At 38.5% G+C, this 18,840-nt stretch overlaps 1 protein-coding gene across 2 annotated transcripts in view; it reads left to right on the top strand.

The window, feature by feature from the left end:
• LOC124717131 (pre-piRNA 3'-exonuclease trimmer-like) overlaps positions 1-18,840 on the top strand; it is a 205,339-nt gene that overhangs the window by 107,611 nt on the left and 78,888 nt on the right. For both annotated transcript variants that reach the window (XM_047243883.1, XM_047243874.1), the window contains exons 9-10: positions 5,005-5,091; positions 18,225-18,313. In XM_047243883.1, coding sequence (XP_047099839.1) covers positions 5,005-5,091; positions 18,225-18,313 — 176 coding nt within the window. The remainder of the gene's footprint in view (positions 1-5,004; positions 5,092-18,224; positions 18,314-18,840) is intronic.

Raw genomic sequence — 18,840 nt, 5'->3', positions numbered from 1 at the left:
AAAGTATACGCTATGGACTTTTATCTCTACAAACTCTTCAAAATTTCGTGCAATGGTTTACTACATATAATGCTGCACAATAACTGCGTTGAACATCGAAACAAAATTAAGTCTTTTGTGGGGATAAGGTATCAGTCAAGAAGGTGTGTAAAAATCAAATTTTTGGGCCAAATAGTTTTTGTGAAATCGAATGATAAAGTGTGTCAAAGCAGTCAAAACACCATGTGTCTGCACAGGCGAGCAATGCAATTATGACAAAATTGCGCACAGCACGGAATGCAGCGAGCACGTCTCTGTAGCAGCAAAAGGGTTAATGTGGCCGTGTTGGCTTTACTTCATAAACTGCGCACTCCCCCCTAAACGTAAGTTTGCGAACTATATTATGGCGCTGCTTCTCTTGGCACGTACAACTGGCAACGCAGCAATCTCCCACGTCTGGGCGGGCATGCTCGAACCGCCGAGATAAAAGAATTGAACTATAATGCCAACTACAGTAGTTCAAGTATAAACGCTGATGCAACAAGGCAGAAGAAGAAGCACTAGGGAAAATATGTGAGGGTATTTAAAACGTTACTCATTACATTAAAGGAGATAAAAATCTAATAATCAAAGGTGATTGGAACACTGTAGTGCGGAAGGAAATAAAAGAAAGATACACAGGAGAATATAGTCGTGGTAGTAGAAACGGAAGAGGAGGAAGACTAATTTTATGCATCTGGAGATACACCATCAGATGCTGGAAAAAAGTCTACAAAAACACGAAGATATCAAGGGCAGGTAAATGCAAAAAGTATCGCACAGTCAGCTTTACAGCTCATGCATCCAAGTTACATATGAGTATCTTTTAGGTGACAATAAGTTAACTTTAGGAAAGTTAAAGGCACCAGATAGGGATTTCTGATGATATGCTTGATAATGGAAGCAAGACTGAAGAAAAATCAAGACATGTTCATAAGAATTGTCAGTGTTGGAAAAGTGTGGAGAGAGAGAGAGAGAGAGAGAGAGAGAGAGAGAGAGAGAGAGGTACAGGGAATAACTAGTGATTTACAATATCTATAAAGACCAAGAAGGAATGATAAGAATAGAAGACCAAGAACGAAGTGCTTGGATTAAAAATGTTCTAAGAAAGGCATCCAACCTTTCACCATTACTGTTTAACCTATATGCTGAAGAAGCAATGATGGAAATAAAAGGAAGGTTCAGGAGTGGGATTAAAATTCAGTGTGAAATGACATCAGTAATGAAATCTGCTGGTGGCATTGCTATCTTCAGTGATAGTAAAGAAGAATAACAGAAATGAACAGTCTAATGAGGACATCGATGGTAAACAAAAAAAAAAGAGTAAAATAGTGAGTCATAGCAGAAATGAGATTAATGATCAACTTAGCCTCAAAATTGGTGACCAAGAAATAAATGAAGTGAAGTAATTCTTCTACCTGGAAGCAAAATAGCACATGTTGTACAAAGCAAAGAGGATATACAAGCAGACTAGAATAGGCGAAAGGGCGTTCCTGCCTGAAAGAGGTCTACTAGTATCAAATATCGACCTTAATTTGAGAAAGAAATTTCTGAGAATGTGTATTTAGCACACCAGAATTGATGAGGAAAGGAACATGGAGAACAATGACAAGAGACAGGATAGTAAGACATTTTAAGACATCAGGGAATAACGTGCATAGTATTAGAGGGTGCTGTAGAGGATAAAAGCTGTAGGGAGTAAATACCTGAGCAAACTGGGTGCAAGTGCTACTCTGAGATGAAGAGGTTGGTACAGGTGATAAAGTGAAGATGCCCTGCAGTAAACCAATTACAAGACTGACGAACACCCCCGTCCCCCTAGTTACCCCTCACTGCCCAAGGAAAGAAACCTTAATCCTGAGAGTGAAAAGCTTTTTCATTAAGACCTAAGAGTTTGTTGCAGTATAGGAACTGAAGCTATTTGTTAAAAAAAAAGGGAGGGGGCTTTAGACAATCATGGAAATCAGGCTGTTCCAGGCTGTGCACTTCCTGCTGAGCTGTGGCTTACTCCCTGCTTTGTGAAGCATTGTCACTGTGTGTGAGCAATGAGATGGCCTGGCACACTGTACTGCAAATCTTTTGATATGCTAGTTGCGGCATACATAGATCGCCAACCTCATACTCGTAGCTGTGCTACATCAGGGAAATTCTAGATTATGGAAATAAATAAAGAACAGCTTTTTAAAAGAAATTGTATATATTTATTGCACTTCTGAAATTTCAAAATTAATTTTAAATATTGGCAGTTTGGTAGATTTTTGTGGTATGTCGGAAATTATTATTTTGGGACTGTCGAATCATAGCTGAATTAAACCTAGTTTTTAGTGCCATACATGTTTCACCTTCACAAGGTATTTTCACTGGCCTGGAATATTTACATATTTTTATTTGTACTACTTTGTTTGCATTTTGGATTGTGTCTGTGTTGGCTGTAAACAGTTCTGGCAGTTTTTGCTATTCTGTGATGTTGGGTAATGTGAAGTTCTACTTAAGATTTTGTGGATGTTGATTTACATTTTATATGCTAGTTCCTTTGTTACAGCTATTCTTCTTCGGATAACTGTCATTTAAAATTTCATTTTCACTCTTCACAGGCCTAGGAATAGAAAACACATTTAGATGTTATGTTTCAGATGTTTTTGTGTGTGTGTGTGTGTGTGTGTGTGAGAGAGAGAGAGAGAGAGAGAGAGAGAGAGAGAGAGAGAGAGACAGAGAGAGAGAGAGATGGTATTTGTTTTGGTATGATTAGGTGTGGGTGTAAATGTGTGAATATGTGTTTTGGTACGATGCTCGAATGATGGCATATGCCACGTTGGGATTAGTATATGTACTGATCACAGTTTCAACGTTGTCTGCTAACAGGTAGTGTAGTGGCATAGCTATCAGAGTGCCACCTGTGCCTATCCTTTTATGGAGATTGCTCACAGCTGGAATGCTCAGTTTGGTGCAAAAGTGTGAGGCAAGCAGGCAACCATGCCATGGAGATGGACTCATGCTTCCTACAGGCAACTAAGCAAGTTTGAAAGGTGTTAAATTGTGACTTTCCAAGTGGCACAATGGTTCTTTCGCAGAACTGTCACACAGGTAGTATGTCCTGTGTCAGTTTTTCATGGTGGTATCAGTGCTCATGTGAACATTCTCACGCTTGTAGATAAGGTTCCAGATGTCCACACAACACAGATGCTGGGCAGGATCATTTTATCATAAGGGTGGCAGTGGCAGATTGTAGAGCACAGATGAGAGGGCTTGTGAGTCCAGACGTGTCAACATTAACTGTTGCAAACCGGTTATTAGCAATGGACTACGGGCACGCACACCTCTAGCCTGTCTTCCACTAATGCTGCAGCATCGATGTGGGTGGCTCGACTAGTGTCGCCCGATTATCACTTGGAAGATAGAATGGTGCGCCACTGTCTTCAGCAGTGAAAGCAGATTCTTCTAACACACAAGTGATAATCGTGTGCCCTTATGACATAGACCTGGTGAGTGCTGTCATGTAGAGTGCATTCATCCCTGACGCACTGGACCCATCCCAGGCCTTATGAACTGCGGTACAATAAACTACAACTCTCATTCACCCTTGGTGTTTCTGGAGGGGACACCAAGCAGTGTTCAGTACGTGCAGAATGTTGTTACACCTGTTCTTTTGCCATTCTTGCACCACGAAGATGATGTGTTGTTCTAACGGGATAATGCTTGCCCACACATCAAGCATGTAAGAGATATGATGGGACAAGAATTAACTCGTCTGGTATTTGTCTTGTGTACAATTGACTGGATGCCAGAGTCAGTGCCTGCGTTGCCGCCCATGGAGACTACATCATGTACTAATATGGGTGTTTCAGCATGGTTAAAAATCTGGTTGCTCAGAACTGCTTGTGCTGTTGATCAGTAAATGTAATCGTTTTCATGTACTGCATATACAGGGTGTCTCTTATAAGAGTCATCAGGCCAATTTTCTCTGGTATTTCACAAGATATTTTTGATCTCGTTTTTGCGTTGTGTAGCCGGAGTCATCCCAAACAAACAGTGCATGTCATGTCTTTCATGCGACACCCATTGTCAATGGAAAGCATTGGTTTGATTCCCCTTACAAACAAAATGATTTTTAAAGAATTTCACTAGCCCATTCGATAGAGCAGTCCTTGATTAGTCTAGTGCGACATTCATTTTGTCGGTATGTATTAAGAGGGACAGAAAAACACGAAGAATAAGCAGCGGACAAGCAGCAATCCAGTGGTGCTGCATACTTGGTTTGATGATGATGACTGGTTTGTTGGGCACTCAACTGTGTGGTCATCAGCACTCATACAAAGTCCTAATTTTTACACAGCCTAAAGTTTTGTACACAGTTCAATCTAGCCACTGTCAAGGATGATGATGATGACAACGATGACGATGACACCCAGTCCCGTGGCAGAGAAAATCCCCAACCCAGCCGGAAATCGAACCTGGGACCCCATGATCCAGAGGCAGCAACGCTAGCCAGTAGACCATGAGCTGTGGACTGCATGCTTGGTGGTAGCAGTCAGTGCAGGCCAGGAAAGTGCTGTTGTTGCTGGATTACTAGTTGTTCTTCATGTTTTACTGTCCTTGTAAATACATATAAAAAAATGAATATTGCATTAGACTAATCTGTGGCCATTTTATTGAATGGGTATGTAAAATTTGACTTGGAGAATTATTTTGTTTGTAACAGTAAACAAACTGACACTTTCCGTCAACACTGTATTATACGTAACTGAGGGCAACATAGCTACAAAAGTTGAAGATGGTAGATCGTATCTGAATTGTATGTACCTCTTTGTAAAATGAGTGTTTATTTTCTAACTGATGCTGTGGAAATTCAATATTGAGCTCTGTTATCTCTTAAGTAGCTTCAAAGTACAAATATTCAGCTTTGATTTCTCACACATGCAGAGACATTTTACGTTATGATGATATTATTCGTTTGATGTAATGCAAACACTCCTTTCAATTTTTCAGTGTCTCAGTGGTCCTGATCCAGAGTCAAGGCGACCTCAATGGATATATGTAGAAACAAGAACAAACAGAAAACTATCTGAAGATGAGGTAACCTTTCTCTTCAAAGTTTCTATTGGTTTAATAGAAAATATAGCACTTAAGTGTATTATTTAAGAATAACTGGAATGCCTATACCTTATCCTGATGTGGTAGAGAAAGAATGAAAGAATGCACATGAACTTGCATTCTTCTGTGATAACTTCAGTCAGATATGAGCCCTGTCCTTTCTTAAAGGGCACAGAGACAACTGCACCACATCTAAAATTAGGTCTGATGCTAGCAGCTATTGCAAAATCTCACTTCTGACATCTTTATCCAAAATTCTTGGAAAAGTGCTGTTTTGAAGAGTAGTTTCACATATTTGTAAATATGAAGTATTATGTGCTTTCACTGATCAGATATTAAATGCACAGATTAACCGAAAACGCTGTATCTCTGGAACAGTCCTAGATACTTTGTTGTATTTTTTTTTATTTGATAGATAATTGCTTAATGATTACAAATAAATCCTCCATTTGGGCATATCTGTCAAAGTTCTTTTGCTATAGTATTCTGAACTTTTTAATATTTTGTGGATTTTTTTCCTTCAAAAATGCCAATCCTTAATATTTTTTTTTCTGTTGATTAGTACCATATAGTTCTACATTCCTTGAAAATGAGAGCTTCCCTCTTTCAGGTTGAACAAGTTTTATAAACAATTGCAATTTTTGTCATACATAAAACCTGTTTTCTTACGACATCATCATATAACAGGCACATAAAAATCAAAACCTAGACTTATTTAACATAATTTTAGTTTTGAAAGATGAGTAAGAGACTCATTTTTCAAGCACTTTAAATGGTTCACAAATCTAAGTGAAAGGTCCAGAGACTTAAAGTTTTCAATTTATACAACTTCTGTGCAATCTATTTTATACTGAAATTAGCCAGTCAATGAACTACAAATGTGTTCCACTGCTTCAGTATTTTCCTTTGATATAGAGTAATGCCTTGCTGATGAACCAGTAGGAAATGGAGCACTTAAAATTTAAAAAAACATTGTGAACAGGAAGTGAGCACTGATGGCATTGTTGCTGTCCTTCAGCTGAAACCTATAGCCCAAGGCTGTTCCATGTGGTAGTCTGGTGGTTTCCGGCGACTAGAAGAAGCATTGAGATGCTGGCGTGCAAGACTTACAGGTGCCCTTCATCATTTGACTTACCTGGATGTGCTTTGCTGATCTACTTTTCAGGATAGTCTGCTGCGACAATCTGCCCAACTTCTTCTCTGAAGATATGATGCTGTTTGGAGGAATTTTCTCTGCTCTTAAAATGATTGCGTACGCTCAAGATACTTTTAAATCAATCCCACTGTATTTCACTTCCACAAACAGAACACCATGTAACAATTTCCACATAAATCAATCACATTTCGTAAGCCCAGTGACTTGCAGTCCGTGAGAAACTATTACATACTTTTACAGTAAATACACTTCCAAAAACCTCTCAAGGTTCTCGAAAGTCCACCAACTGCAACTCTAGAGAATCAGTAAGTAAGTAAAAGTAAGTGCCCTTTCTTTTCTTTTACACAATTTGACTGTTCACAGTAATGACTGATGTAGCACTGTCCGCACTTGCTCCTAGTGCTGGGCATTTAACTTCTGTGACGATCGAGGCAACCATTTGCCCGCACTGATCGACCATCACTATTGCCGTATTCTCCCGATACATGTCCATCCTGCATACACAGAAACTGGTGGCTTGGTAGACACGTCTCCACTCTCTCACCCTCGTACTTAAAATATCGGGTGTTCGATATGGTGTATTTACACCTAAATTCTTGAGGCACTACATATCCCTCCCCTTAGCTCGAATACGTGATATTTTATAGATATTCATTATGTACAATTACTCAGGATAATAATTCTTTATATTTTAACAGTACCGGCATATTTTACCACAGTTACAAACTGTGAGCCTGTCTATCCATGTTGGAGTTATCTCTGTTCCTCTTCCAATCGTAAATTCCAGGTGCACATAACTCATGAATATTCTGCTGCTTTGTTCTTACTTCCTGTACTACTTTTTCTAAGTATGTACTTAATCATTACTTATTGGAATCTGGAGGAACTGTGGGTAGAATAAAAGTGTTACCTTCTTGGACATTTGTAAACCTGAAAATTAATGAGGCTATTTATGCATAGAATTCAAACTTACCAGACTCATCCCTTTAAAAGTGTGACTTCTGTCACAATACTGCCTTTTCTCCCTTTAGGAACAGTACTTATATCTTACATGGGTTGATCCTAGGAGTACCCTTTCTCCTTCCGGTTTGGTAGGTATGCCCGTTTTAACTTCCTAATCTAGGGTACAGGTCGGTTCCCTTCTGTCCGCACAGTATAGGTCAGCCTCTCTTGGGTCTGCCTGTCTGCCTTTCTCATCCAATAAATGCTGGGTGCACCCTCCTTCTCCTTCCTGTGTAGGCCTCCCGGTTCATTGCCTGAGTATACATCTTTATGTATACTATTCTTAAATACTCTCTGGTAAAATTACCAATCTGGTTTACACTCATATTCAACTTTCTAATACTTCATCTTATACCCTAGAGTCCTCTTTCATTCCTCACTATTACTATATAAACAGATATCATGTACACACATGGTAGATGCTATGTCTACCTGTATTTACCAACTTTTCTCCAAGGACTAGCACGGCACATGTAAATATATTTTAGAGCAACAAAAATAACGATGCAGAACAGTCACATATCAACAATGTAATATGTGCATGGATTCAGATGTACATATATCTATATACCCCTACATCCCTTGGCATTTCTGATATCGCTTTAGGTTTCTAGACCATAATTTTCATGTTTATGTTAAAGTGCAGTTTTGTGTGTATGTCAATGTGTGTTCGTGCAGCCAGATTCTTCGGCCTACTTATTTGAAATAAGTTGAAGGTTATAGGAAACCACGGAGAATGAGAAGGACTTTAGCGATAGAAGTATAAGCATATGGAAAGAGGGAAAGATAGACCGGTACTCAGATGAAAAGTAAGAAAGGAAAAAATAGAGATGGTTGCTAAGATCGAAGGAGAAAAAGAAGATAGCCCCAAAGACAGGAAAACCCTTCCCACCCTCCTACCCCTGGATCCCTACTTCGCTGGTACTAGAGTGAGAAGCTGGAGGAGGTATGATGTTAAACGTCTCCTGCAGAATGGACATTCTCACCTTCACCTTTGAAGTTCCAAAAGAAAGACCTTAGCAACTCCTATGGAACGGAAATGATGAAGAATCAGTTACACTTGTCTGCGAGGGTCGTATGAAAGGTGAGTGTGTGTGTGTGTGTGTGTGTGTGTGTGTGTGTGTGTGTGTTTTGTGTTAGTCATGTTTGTCCCTACACTACCCACCCCTTTCAAAATCTATATAAACCCTCCCCGTCTACATCACATCTCATCAAAAGGTATGAAATATTCTATAAAATTAGAAAATCATACACTATTGTATAAACTAGTCATCTAGTTAGTCATTTCATATTATCTTTTATACCCACATAAAATACTGTGTTCGGTCCATGTCATCTTGATATCGTTTTGCTTACCTAGTACAATCATACTAATTTTTCAGTAAATTATTATTCTGTTTGTTCCATTTTATGTTTAGAGGTCACTGTTTATTCGTGATTCTCTTAAATTAGTCACAAGCTTAAATATTAACATGATAGGATAGTTTAAGAGGCTATGAGTAGATTACAGACTAATTGAAGATTTGTGTGGAATTTGGTGTAGGAAAACTAATATGAAAGTAACACCGAAAACAACTCAAGAACCGATGGATGTCACTTCGCCCATTAACACAGAATATTATCGTTCCTGGGCAACAGATGTGACCCCGCCCGGATCCCATGGATCTGACATTAACCTCACTCGAATGCCTACAGACCAATACTTCTCATTAAATTTTGTGTGAAAGTCTCCCCACAACAAAACAATTACTATTTTACTAGGAAGCATGGCATTAAGTGAAGTTATTCTATGTTCTAATCTGTCTTGGACAAGTTTGAATTCTTTCCATAACTCATCGACATTTTTCTTAGTGTCATTGAGTACATAAGAGAGAATTGTAGACAAGTTGTTGGAGGTTACCCTCACAGCAACTTTTCTGTCTATCATCTCCTCTACCTGTTCCTCCAAACCGCTTATATTTATGGTGTCTGGTGTTGCTAGTTTCTCCTTAAAATCCCTTTCCACAATATCAACTCATGTGTTGATACCTGCAGTTTGCGTTTGTACAAAAGGAATTAGCTTATCTTGTTTCTCAATACTATCCTTCAGGGTGTGCAACCTCTGATTTACCACATCGAAGGTAACATTGCATATACTTTGAAATGATCTTAATTTTTCAACAAGTGCCTTTTCTACATTATTACGTCTATCTTCAATGTCAAATTCTAATTTTTTAGTTTAATCTTGAAGTTGCGCATCCTGTCTTGGGTTATATTCAGTAAACATTTGATTCATCTGGCCAGTAAATGAATCCCTTTCCACAATATCAACTCATGTGTTGATACCTGCAGTTTGCGTTTGCACAAAAGGAATTAGCTTATCTTGTTTCTCAATACTATCCTTCAGGGTGTGCAACCTCTGATTTACCACATCGAAGGTAACATTGCATATACTTTGAAATGATCTTAATTTTTCAACAAGTGCCTTTTCTACATTATTACGTCTATCTTCAATGTCAAATTCTAATTTTTTAGTTTAATCTTGAAGTTGCGCATCCTGTCTTGGGTTATATTCAGTAAACATTTGATTCATCTGGCCAGTAAATGAATTATGTAATTCACCCTTCAAATCTAATAGCAAATTCTCCACTTTATCATTTAATACATCAAACTTAGAATCTAAAGCTTCACCCTGCGTTTATAACTTTTCACTTAAACTAGTACGTATTTCATTTCTCAAAGAGGCAATTTGAGCAGTTGAAGTTACACTCTGTGCTCCTAACTTTTCACTTAAAGTATCATTCATCCAATTCCTTTCTTAAGGAAACACTCAGTTCCTGTCTTAACGATGCATTTTGAGCATTTAGTTATTGTCTTAAAGAAGTTGAATCTGCTCTCTGTTCTTGTCTCTGGTTATCTAATTTAGGGCTTAGTGCTTTAATTAAATTTGCTACCTCAGTCCAGTCTGGCATTTCCTTTGTTACAGTCATTGCCATGGCTGGATCTGAAGTTTGTTGATCTATAATTTTATGGATCTTGGACGTAGTGATCATCTAAAGAAAGTTCACCCCTGAATACAGTAACCATAATAACAGTTTATTATGCAATTGTCTCCTCAACTTTACCAAAAGTTATTGTTTTTCGCTCACCCAGCATAAAGCTTTAGGCTGCATTGGTGAGCAAGTGTAGAATCGGCACCGGTGAATAGCACAGGTACCACAGCGTTGAACGTTGGTTGCAGCATCGAAGAGCAGACGCGAAGTCAGCAACGGTGAACGGCAGCCATTGCAGTCAGCAATGGTGGCGCGTTACTGTGCCGGCGTCAGCGGCTGGTTACTGCATCGACACGAGACTCAGAGGGCCATAGACACGGGTTCACAGGTAGATGCCGTGTTTCTTGACTTCCGCAAGGTGTTCGATACAGTTCCCCACAGTCATTTAATGAACAAAGTAAGAGCATATGAACTATCAGACCAATTGTGTGATTGGATTGAAGAGTTCCTAGATAACAGAACGCAGCATGTCATTCTCAATGGAGAGAAGTCTTCCGAAGTAAGAGTGATTTCAGGTGTGCCGCGGGGGAGTGTCGTAGGACCCTTGCTATTCACAATATACGTAAATGACCTTGTGGATGACATCGGAAGTTCACTGAGGATTTTTGCGGATGATGCTGTGGTATATCGAGAGGTTGTAACAATGGAAAATTTTACTGAAATGCAGGAGGATCTGCAGCGAATTGACGCATGGTGCAGGGAATGGCAATTGAATCTCAATGTAGACAAGTGTAATGTGCTGCGAATACATAGAAAGAAAGATCCCTTATCATTTAGCTACAATATAGCAGGTCAGCAACTGGAAGCAGTTAATGCCATAAAGTATCTGGGAGTATGCATTAGGAGTGATTTAAAATGGAATGATCATATAAAGTTGATCGTTGGTAAAGCAGATGCTGGACTTGAGATTCATTGGAAGAATCCTAAGAAAATGCAATCCGTAAAGAAAGGAAGTAGGTTACAGTACGCTTGTTTGCCCGCTGCTTGAATACTGCTCAGCGGTGTGGGATCCGTACCAGATAGGGTTGATAGAAGAGATAGAGAAGATCTAACGGAGAGCAGCACGCTTCGTTACAGGATCATTTAGTAATCGCGAAAGTGTTACGGAGATGATAGATAAACTCCAGTGGAAGACTCTGCAGGAGAGACGCTCAGTAGCTCGGTACGGGCTTTTGTTGAAGTTTCAAGAACATACCTTCACCGAAGAGTCAAGCAGTATATTGCTCCCTCCTACGTATATCTCGCGAAGAGACCATGAGGATAAAATCAGAGAGATTAGAGCCCACACGGAGGCATACCGACAATCGTTCTTTCCACGAACAATACGAGAGTGGAACAGGAGGGAGAACCGATAGAGGTACTCAAGGTACCCTCCGCCACACACTGTCAGGTGGCTTGCGGAGTATAGATGTAGATGTAGATGAAGACATCATTGGCTAGTTACTGTGTCGACATCAGTTGGTTACTGCCTCGCATAGGCACGATATGCATGGGTGAGAAATACTTCCTCCTCACACCAAAAACTCCTTAGTCAAAAAGTTGAGATCTTCTCCCCGTTCTCTTGGCATTATTACTTTTTCCCATCTTGTATTGTGTTGCATTCGCAACTTTCTTCCTTTGGTTTATTGGATACCATGCAATTACTCGAAACAGTTCCTCAGTCTTGTTACCACTGGTTGTTATGGCAACGCTCAATATCTTCTTGTCTCAATTTACTTAAAAAAATTCCTCCTTTTTCAGGTCCTGATCACATCAGTTGCCATGTTCTGGCAGTTTCTAGTGACTAGAGGAAGCAGTGTGGTGTGGGTGTGCCCGACTCACACGTCCCCTTCATCGTTGGCTTACTTGAGGTGCTTTGTCGATCTTATTTTCAGGATAGTCGGTTGCGACGATCTGCCCAACTTCTTCTCCGAAGATATGATGCTGTTTGGAGGCATTTTCTCTACCCTTAAAATGATTGCGTACACTCAAGATACTTTTAATCAATCCTGCCATACTTCACTTCCACAAAGAGAACACCACATAACAGTTTTCACATAAATGAATTACATTTTCGTAAGCCCAATGACTCGCGGTCCATCAGAAACTCTTACTTGCTTTTACAATAAATTGCACTTCCAAAAAACCTCTCAAGGTTCTCGCAAGTCCACCGCCCCCAACTCTATAGAGTCAGTAAGTAAGTAAAAGTAAGTGCCTTTTCTTTTTCTCAATTCACCTGTTCACAATAATGATTGACGTAGCACCGTCACAGAGTAAGGTGCACTTGCTCCTAGTGCTGTGTGTGTAATTTCTGTGACGAGCAAGGCAACTTGCCCTCACCGATCCACCATCACTATTGCCATAATCTCCGATACACGTCCATCCTGCACACACAGAAACAGGTGGCGAGGTAGACACATCTCCACTCTCTCACCCTCGTACTTAAAATATCGGGTGTTTGATACGGTGGAAAGCTGAGTGTCTCTAGAATTTACACCGAAATTCTTGAGGCACTACAGTAGCATAAAGTTCACTACAATTTCATTTAATGCATAACTTGGTGTCTATAATCTCTGCAATTCACCAGTCACAGTCATACAGAGACACCACAAACATCCCCCTTCTCAGGTTGTGAATCTTTATATTATCCTGTTGTTTCTGAGGTGTTGGCCTGAACCAACGAAATTTCTTCTTCTTGCTCTTTAAAGTGCTTGCAATATGAGTTTGCCCATCACTTCGAGACCAAAGATGTGTTTTCTGAATTCCTTTAACAGGAGTTGTTTGTTTGGACCGTTTGGGACCATTCTTCTTTTTCTGCTGGAATTCTTTGATTTCCTCTTTTGAAAAAAGAATGAGAGCTGTGGATGTGTAAGATTTCATGACTCTTGTAAAATCCTCAGCATTCTGAATCGCAGTTGTATTTGGTCTGGACAAGATTATGTTTTATAGTGTAGGTGCTTCAGCAGCCTACTACACCGTCACAAGGCCCCTTTCCGTGGACCAGTAACACTGTATACCCAGTCAGTTGGCACAAGGGACTTACTCGATTCAAAGAGACTAGGAGCACCATCAGAAATAATGATGATCTTCTCTACCCCTGTTTGCAGTTGAAGAATTTTGTGCATTGCTAACGAAGCATGTGCTGAGTCATGTCCTGTGTCATCACTTATAACTGCAATATTGTGGTCTTGTTTGAAAATATGTCACTCCTGTAAAAATTGAAACCTGCCGTTACTCCATTGATACCCTTGTACTTCTTGTGGGAGGATTACGGACCAGTTCTCAGCAAAATCACAGTGAAGCATCAAACCTAGTTCTTCAGCCTGTACACAACCTGTCATTTCTGCAATGTGTTGCTGCAATTTCTTCAGATGCTGGTATGTTACTGCTTTCACTGACCATTTCCCAGGTTCATCAGTGAAACTGCCAAAGGCAACAGTTTTCTTAATTAGTTTATTTTCCCTCCCATGTCGCATAATGTAATTTCTGCAGAGTTATCTGCTACACCTTCCAGGTCAAGTTTGTGTAAAGATAGTCCTTCCTTTCCAAGGCAGTTACCACATTCTTGAAAGAACCAAGTCTCTCGCTTTACATCACAGACTACTGACTTCACACACCCAACCAAGGTGTCAATGTTACATGCTCCAGTAAGGTCTTCAAGTTACCACCCAAAGTTCAAAATTTGTGCAGTACACACATAAACTGAGATCTCTAGGTGGGTGTGGAACTACCCCACCTTGGGCCACAGTGCATGAAATATTGATCTTCCAATATGTGAAGTTATAAAAGTTGCTTTTATAAATTGCAAAAGTTTCTTTAATACTGCAAGTCATGCCACTTATGATCTTCAGCTGTTATTTGTTGGCACTCTGGCGAGAACAGTCCCATTTATCTTCCAAATAAAATGACTACACTATTTTAACTTGAGCTGCTTCTACAGAGTGACTATAATAGGGATCTGGTCTTCCAAAGACTCCTTTTACAGACCCTCACATTTCTTGGTTTGTCTACTATGTACTTGATACTGATGGAACATGGTTCAAATTGTTTTCTTTGAAAATGTCCCTGGAATAATGCAATGTAGTAAGCACAATATTCAACAGCTGAATTGATATTTGTGAAAAATTCCTGGCAATAGGTGCAAGAGTGCTTTGGTTCATTTTCTTCTGAAGATGGAATTTCTACTTTGCAGAGTGTGATCAGTTTTGCTGTATATTATCATCCATAGCTTTAGTAATTTCTCTGTGCTTTCTTCATGCTTAGAGCTTATGACTTGACTTCACTGACAACGCTTCCTTAACAGGACTAACACCTACCTCTGTTGTTGACTGATTCAGGATATTAAATTCTTACTCTGTTGATGCAAAATCTGTGTCATCCGTACCATGGGATGCTTCATTTTGTTCAGATATAATTGTTGTTATTATTCTGTCAAAACATTTAGAACACAAACACTTTGAAACGATGTCTTCAAATGAGAACACACATTCCCAACTTGAAACAAGTCTGTTTTTTTGTTTGCTTTATATATCACTCTTTATGGATATGCAAATAGTCAGCACACTTCACTCTCCTGTGACCCCAGTCAGAAGACATTTCAAACAGTCCTTTTCACAAAACACACTGCACTGCAACTGTGTCAACTGGAAAAATTCTTATGAAAACACAGAATTCACTGGATGGTCTCAGATTTCTTAGAAGCGTCTTCAGTAAACAAATTAGCCCTGAACAACTGCAGTACAGAAACATGCAATGAACAACCACGACAAATAAACTGAGAAGAAACTACACAAAATGTAAGAAATGTCTGCAACAAAGGAAGTGATAAGAAATAACTGCAACAAAGACAATAGAAATAAACATTGTAACTAAGAAATTAGTAAGAAACAACTTCAGTGAACACATACATTACCCTTTAAAGTTAAAAAAAAAGATTTTTTAAAATAAAACCTGTTCAACTTAAAAGTGGAAGCTCTCCTTTACATACAATATAGTACTACATGCCACTAATCAACAGAAAAAATCTAACTTTTCTGAATTGACATTTTAAAAAAAATTCTGTAAAATATTTAAAAAAATAATTCAAAATTTGACAGTAAAAGAACTTTGAAAGATATGCCCTAGTGGAGGATACCATTGTAATCATAAAGCAATTATCTTTCAAATAAAAAAAAATAAAAAAAAAAAAAACTCTAACAAAATATCTAGAACGTTACAGAAATACAGCATTTTTAAAAAAATTCTGAAATTCGCATCTTCAAAATGGTGTTCGCTGTGTCTTCTTTGAGGCTTGTACCTTGGGGCAGGGATTTTTATGGAGAACACAAAAAAATACGTGTTTCTTACTTACACCTGAACTTTAAAACTTTAACATATGCTAAATTCAATAATATCCGAGACTGTGAAGGTAACACCCCCACCCCCCACCCCCCCACACCGCCTGAAGTGATATGGATTGTGCCTCTACTATTGCTTCTTTCTGTCCCACAGTACCTATCTTCTTGTTCTTATTTTTTCCCTTTTCCTCCTCCTTTTATTGCTCTCTTGTATTCCCTCATATTCTTGTTGTACATCTTGAAATTGATCCATTGTTAGATCTTTGACCAACACTACCACAACCTCTTAAAATTTACAGTGGATGTTGCAAACTTTCTGCATTTTTGAAATCCCATGAATCTCCTTGTTCCTTGAGATAGATATCCTCCCCATTATGCTCCACAGGCTTGGGGAGGCATCTGATCAACATTAATACTCTGCAAACCACTGTTAGATGCATGGCGGAGGATACTTCCTATTGCACTACACGTTAAAATTTCATCAGATTCCATTTGTGTTCTGTAATTAGTATATTATTATGTTTTTAGTCACTACGCGGAAGGATTGTTGGGAGTTGTAGCATATTCTTAGATTTCTCATTTAACTTTGGCTCTTAAAACTTTGTAATTTGCCTTTTGTGAGGTAGTTTGTATCTTTAACTCCAAGCATGTGCTATTTTAGGTTTTTCAACATTTCTGATATTCTCTCCCATGGGTCAAATGAAGTTATGATCATTTGTGCTGCCCTTCTTTTGGTATGTTTAATATCCTCTGTCAGAACTACTGGGTGCAGTATTTTAGTAGTAATCTCCTGAACAGACTGACTGGATTTTCCCAGTATGCTACCAATGAAGCAATATTTGCCACCTGCATTACCAATAATTGATTCTGTGTGATCAAAGATTCCATTCAGTTCCTCACAAATTGTTGCACCCAGATGTGTTTAGGAGTTGACTGATCTCAACTATTACTCATTAGTTTTATGATCCTGAACATTTAAAGCAAGTTTGAAATTTTGTCTACATGTGAACAAATATTTGTGTGGTGTACTTTCTGGTCATCGACTGGAATATTTGTTTCTTTTCCTCGAAATACGGTTTTGTGATGCATACATATTTGGTTTTGTGATGCATACATATTTAGCGGCCTTCTGGTAATTGTTATCTCCTTCTACCTGTATGTTCTCTGTTCCTTTATGTGTCCACATTTCACAATATTTGTGTTTTGTAGAATCTCTTGTTTGCTCTGTCTGTCTACCATTTCCATCAGCTCCACTGTGATGGTCAATGCTGATTGATATTCATTATGCAGTCTGATTCAAGTCGGATACTTCCCTGTTACTATTTGTTCTCAAATGTTTGTTGTGTACAATTCCTTCTTGCTACTAAATATAATCTTATAAATATCAGATGAGTTCAGTCTTGATGTATTGGAAGCACAGCTACCATTCATTGTTCACTGCTATTTCATTATCCATCTCATTTAAATATTTTACTGCTTTTCACTACTCATCCTTTTTGTTGATGCCATCAGGTGCAAGCATTGTTACTGTTTTTCCAGATCTCAGGTTTGGCTTCCCTATGGTAATCGTGGAACCCTACATTTATCAGATGTCAGAGTTTGGGTGAATATTTTGAAGCACAATTTAATGAAGTATGCAGTTTAAACAAATAACTTTATTTACAGAACAGGTAATTCAGTGAACTTGGGGAGCAAGAAGCCACATGCACGGTTTGTCACTTCTGAGTGCCATTACATTGGTGGACTGTTTATGTTTAGTCATTATTATGTTCTGTCTCATAGTTTCCTGTAACTTTCAAAAGCTGCTCTCTCACCAAGCTAGGCATAGTCTTGCTGAAATAAAATACTAGATTTTGTTTAAGATAAGAGTCAATTGTAATTTGGTGAAATTGCTTAATTAAGTCATGTTAAGTGATGCATCCATTACTTCTTTGTAGAACAGCTGCATAATTGTAAATGAAAAGAACAATATTCTATATGTTGTACAGTATACTCAACATTGTGTTTCATGGAGTGATTATTCTTTAGGGTATGTGCAATTTATTGGAGCTGATATAATCACCTCAGTCACACCTATCACTTGGTCTCATAAGACTCTAAAACATGAAATACATTGCTAACCATCCTTCCTCTTGCACTTGTGGCTTCCATGATGTCATCGACATTAAATCAGATGTTATGTGGCTGCATGGAATGATATCAGTCACGCCTTCATCGTCTGAGTTGAAACTTCTTTTTTTGAAACAATGCCTAATAACTTCACTGTTCATTATACACTAGTATAAATCAGTTAGCATGGTTTTAGTCTAGAAATAGTCTGTGTAGTCTCACCGTGTTTAAAATTGTGCGAAGTCAAAAGTTAACTTTTGGAATGAATAAAACCTAAAGCCCTTAATGCAGAAAGCACTGAAACATTTCATTTGGTCTGTGTTGTGAAGATGATTGTAATATTGAAACTAAAGTTGGCAATGAAGATAATAAACTAATTCTGTTTATTTAAACATCGGGGGGGGGGGGGGGGGGGGGGGGGGGGTGAAACTGTTGTATTTGTTGTCATTGCAGCCAGTAATCATGTGGTAGCAGCTGTATGATTCTTGTGCCTTGTTTCAGGTTTATCTTCTCTTTTCTCAATATGATGCTGTTGATGTTACTCTGTATTCCAAGAATTCTGCTCTCGTGGCAATTGGAAACTCCAGAAGGTAACTTTATATAACAAATTCATGCATGTGTGTGTATGTCTGTGTGCACACAATTGGTTATATGGTGTAGCAGTTAAGTTCATGAGGCTTTAGATTTTTATTCTGCTAATCAAGTGAATAATTATATATTGTTATGACTTTTATTTACCCTAGTATTAAGTTGTGAGAGGGCAATATTATGAATGTCTAAAGAATATGCCAATTACACTCAATCGATGCGGTAGGAATTTGTACAAGAAAACATATAACTGAAAGCTTCACACAGAGCAGGGTTTCCCAAGTTGTCTTAAGTAGGAAGTGAATAACTGCTCCATGAAAAACTGTTAATAACATGACACTCTTTGTTTCAACATTTTCATGATGCTAAATACTTTTTAAATTTTATTATGGTTACTATGTTATTAATTATGATTCAGAATTGTAATAATCACTGAATAAAACAAGTTTTCCTCATTTTTAAAAATTTTATTAACCTTCAAAAGAATGAAGGTGTTTTATCGAAGTACCAAGATTCTCACAGTGTTCCG

The sequence above is a fragment of the Schistocerca piceifrons genome, chromosome 1 (assembly GCF_021461385.2).
Source record: "Schistocerca piceifrons isolate TAMUIC-IGC-003096 chromosome 1, iqSchPice1.1, whole genome shotgun sequence".
NCBI classification, from domain to species: domain Eukaryota; kingdom Metazoa; phylum Arthropoda; class Insecta; order Orthoptera; family Acrididae; genus Schistocerca; species Schistocerca piceifrons.
The sequence above is the reverse complement of the archived record's forward strand: the minus strand, read 5'-3'. Positions and strand labels throughout refer to the sequence as shown.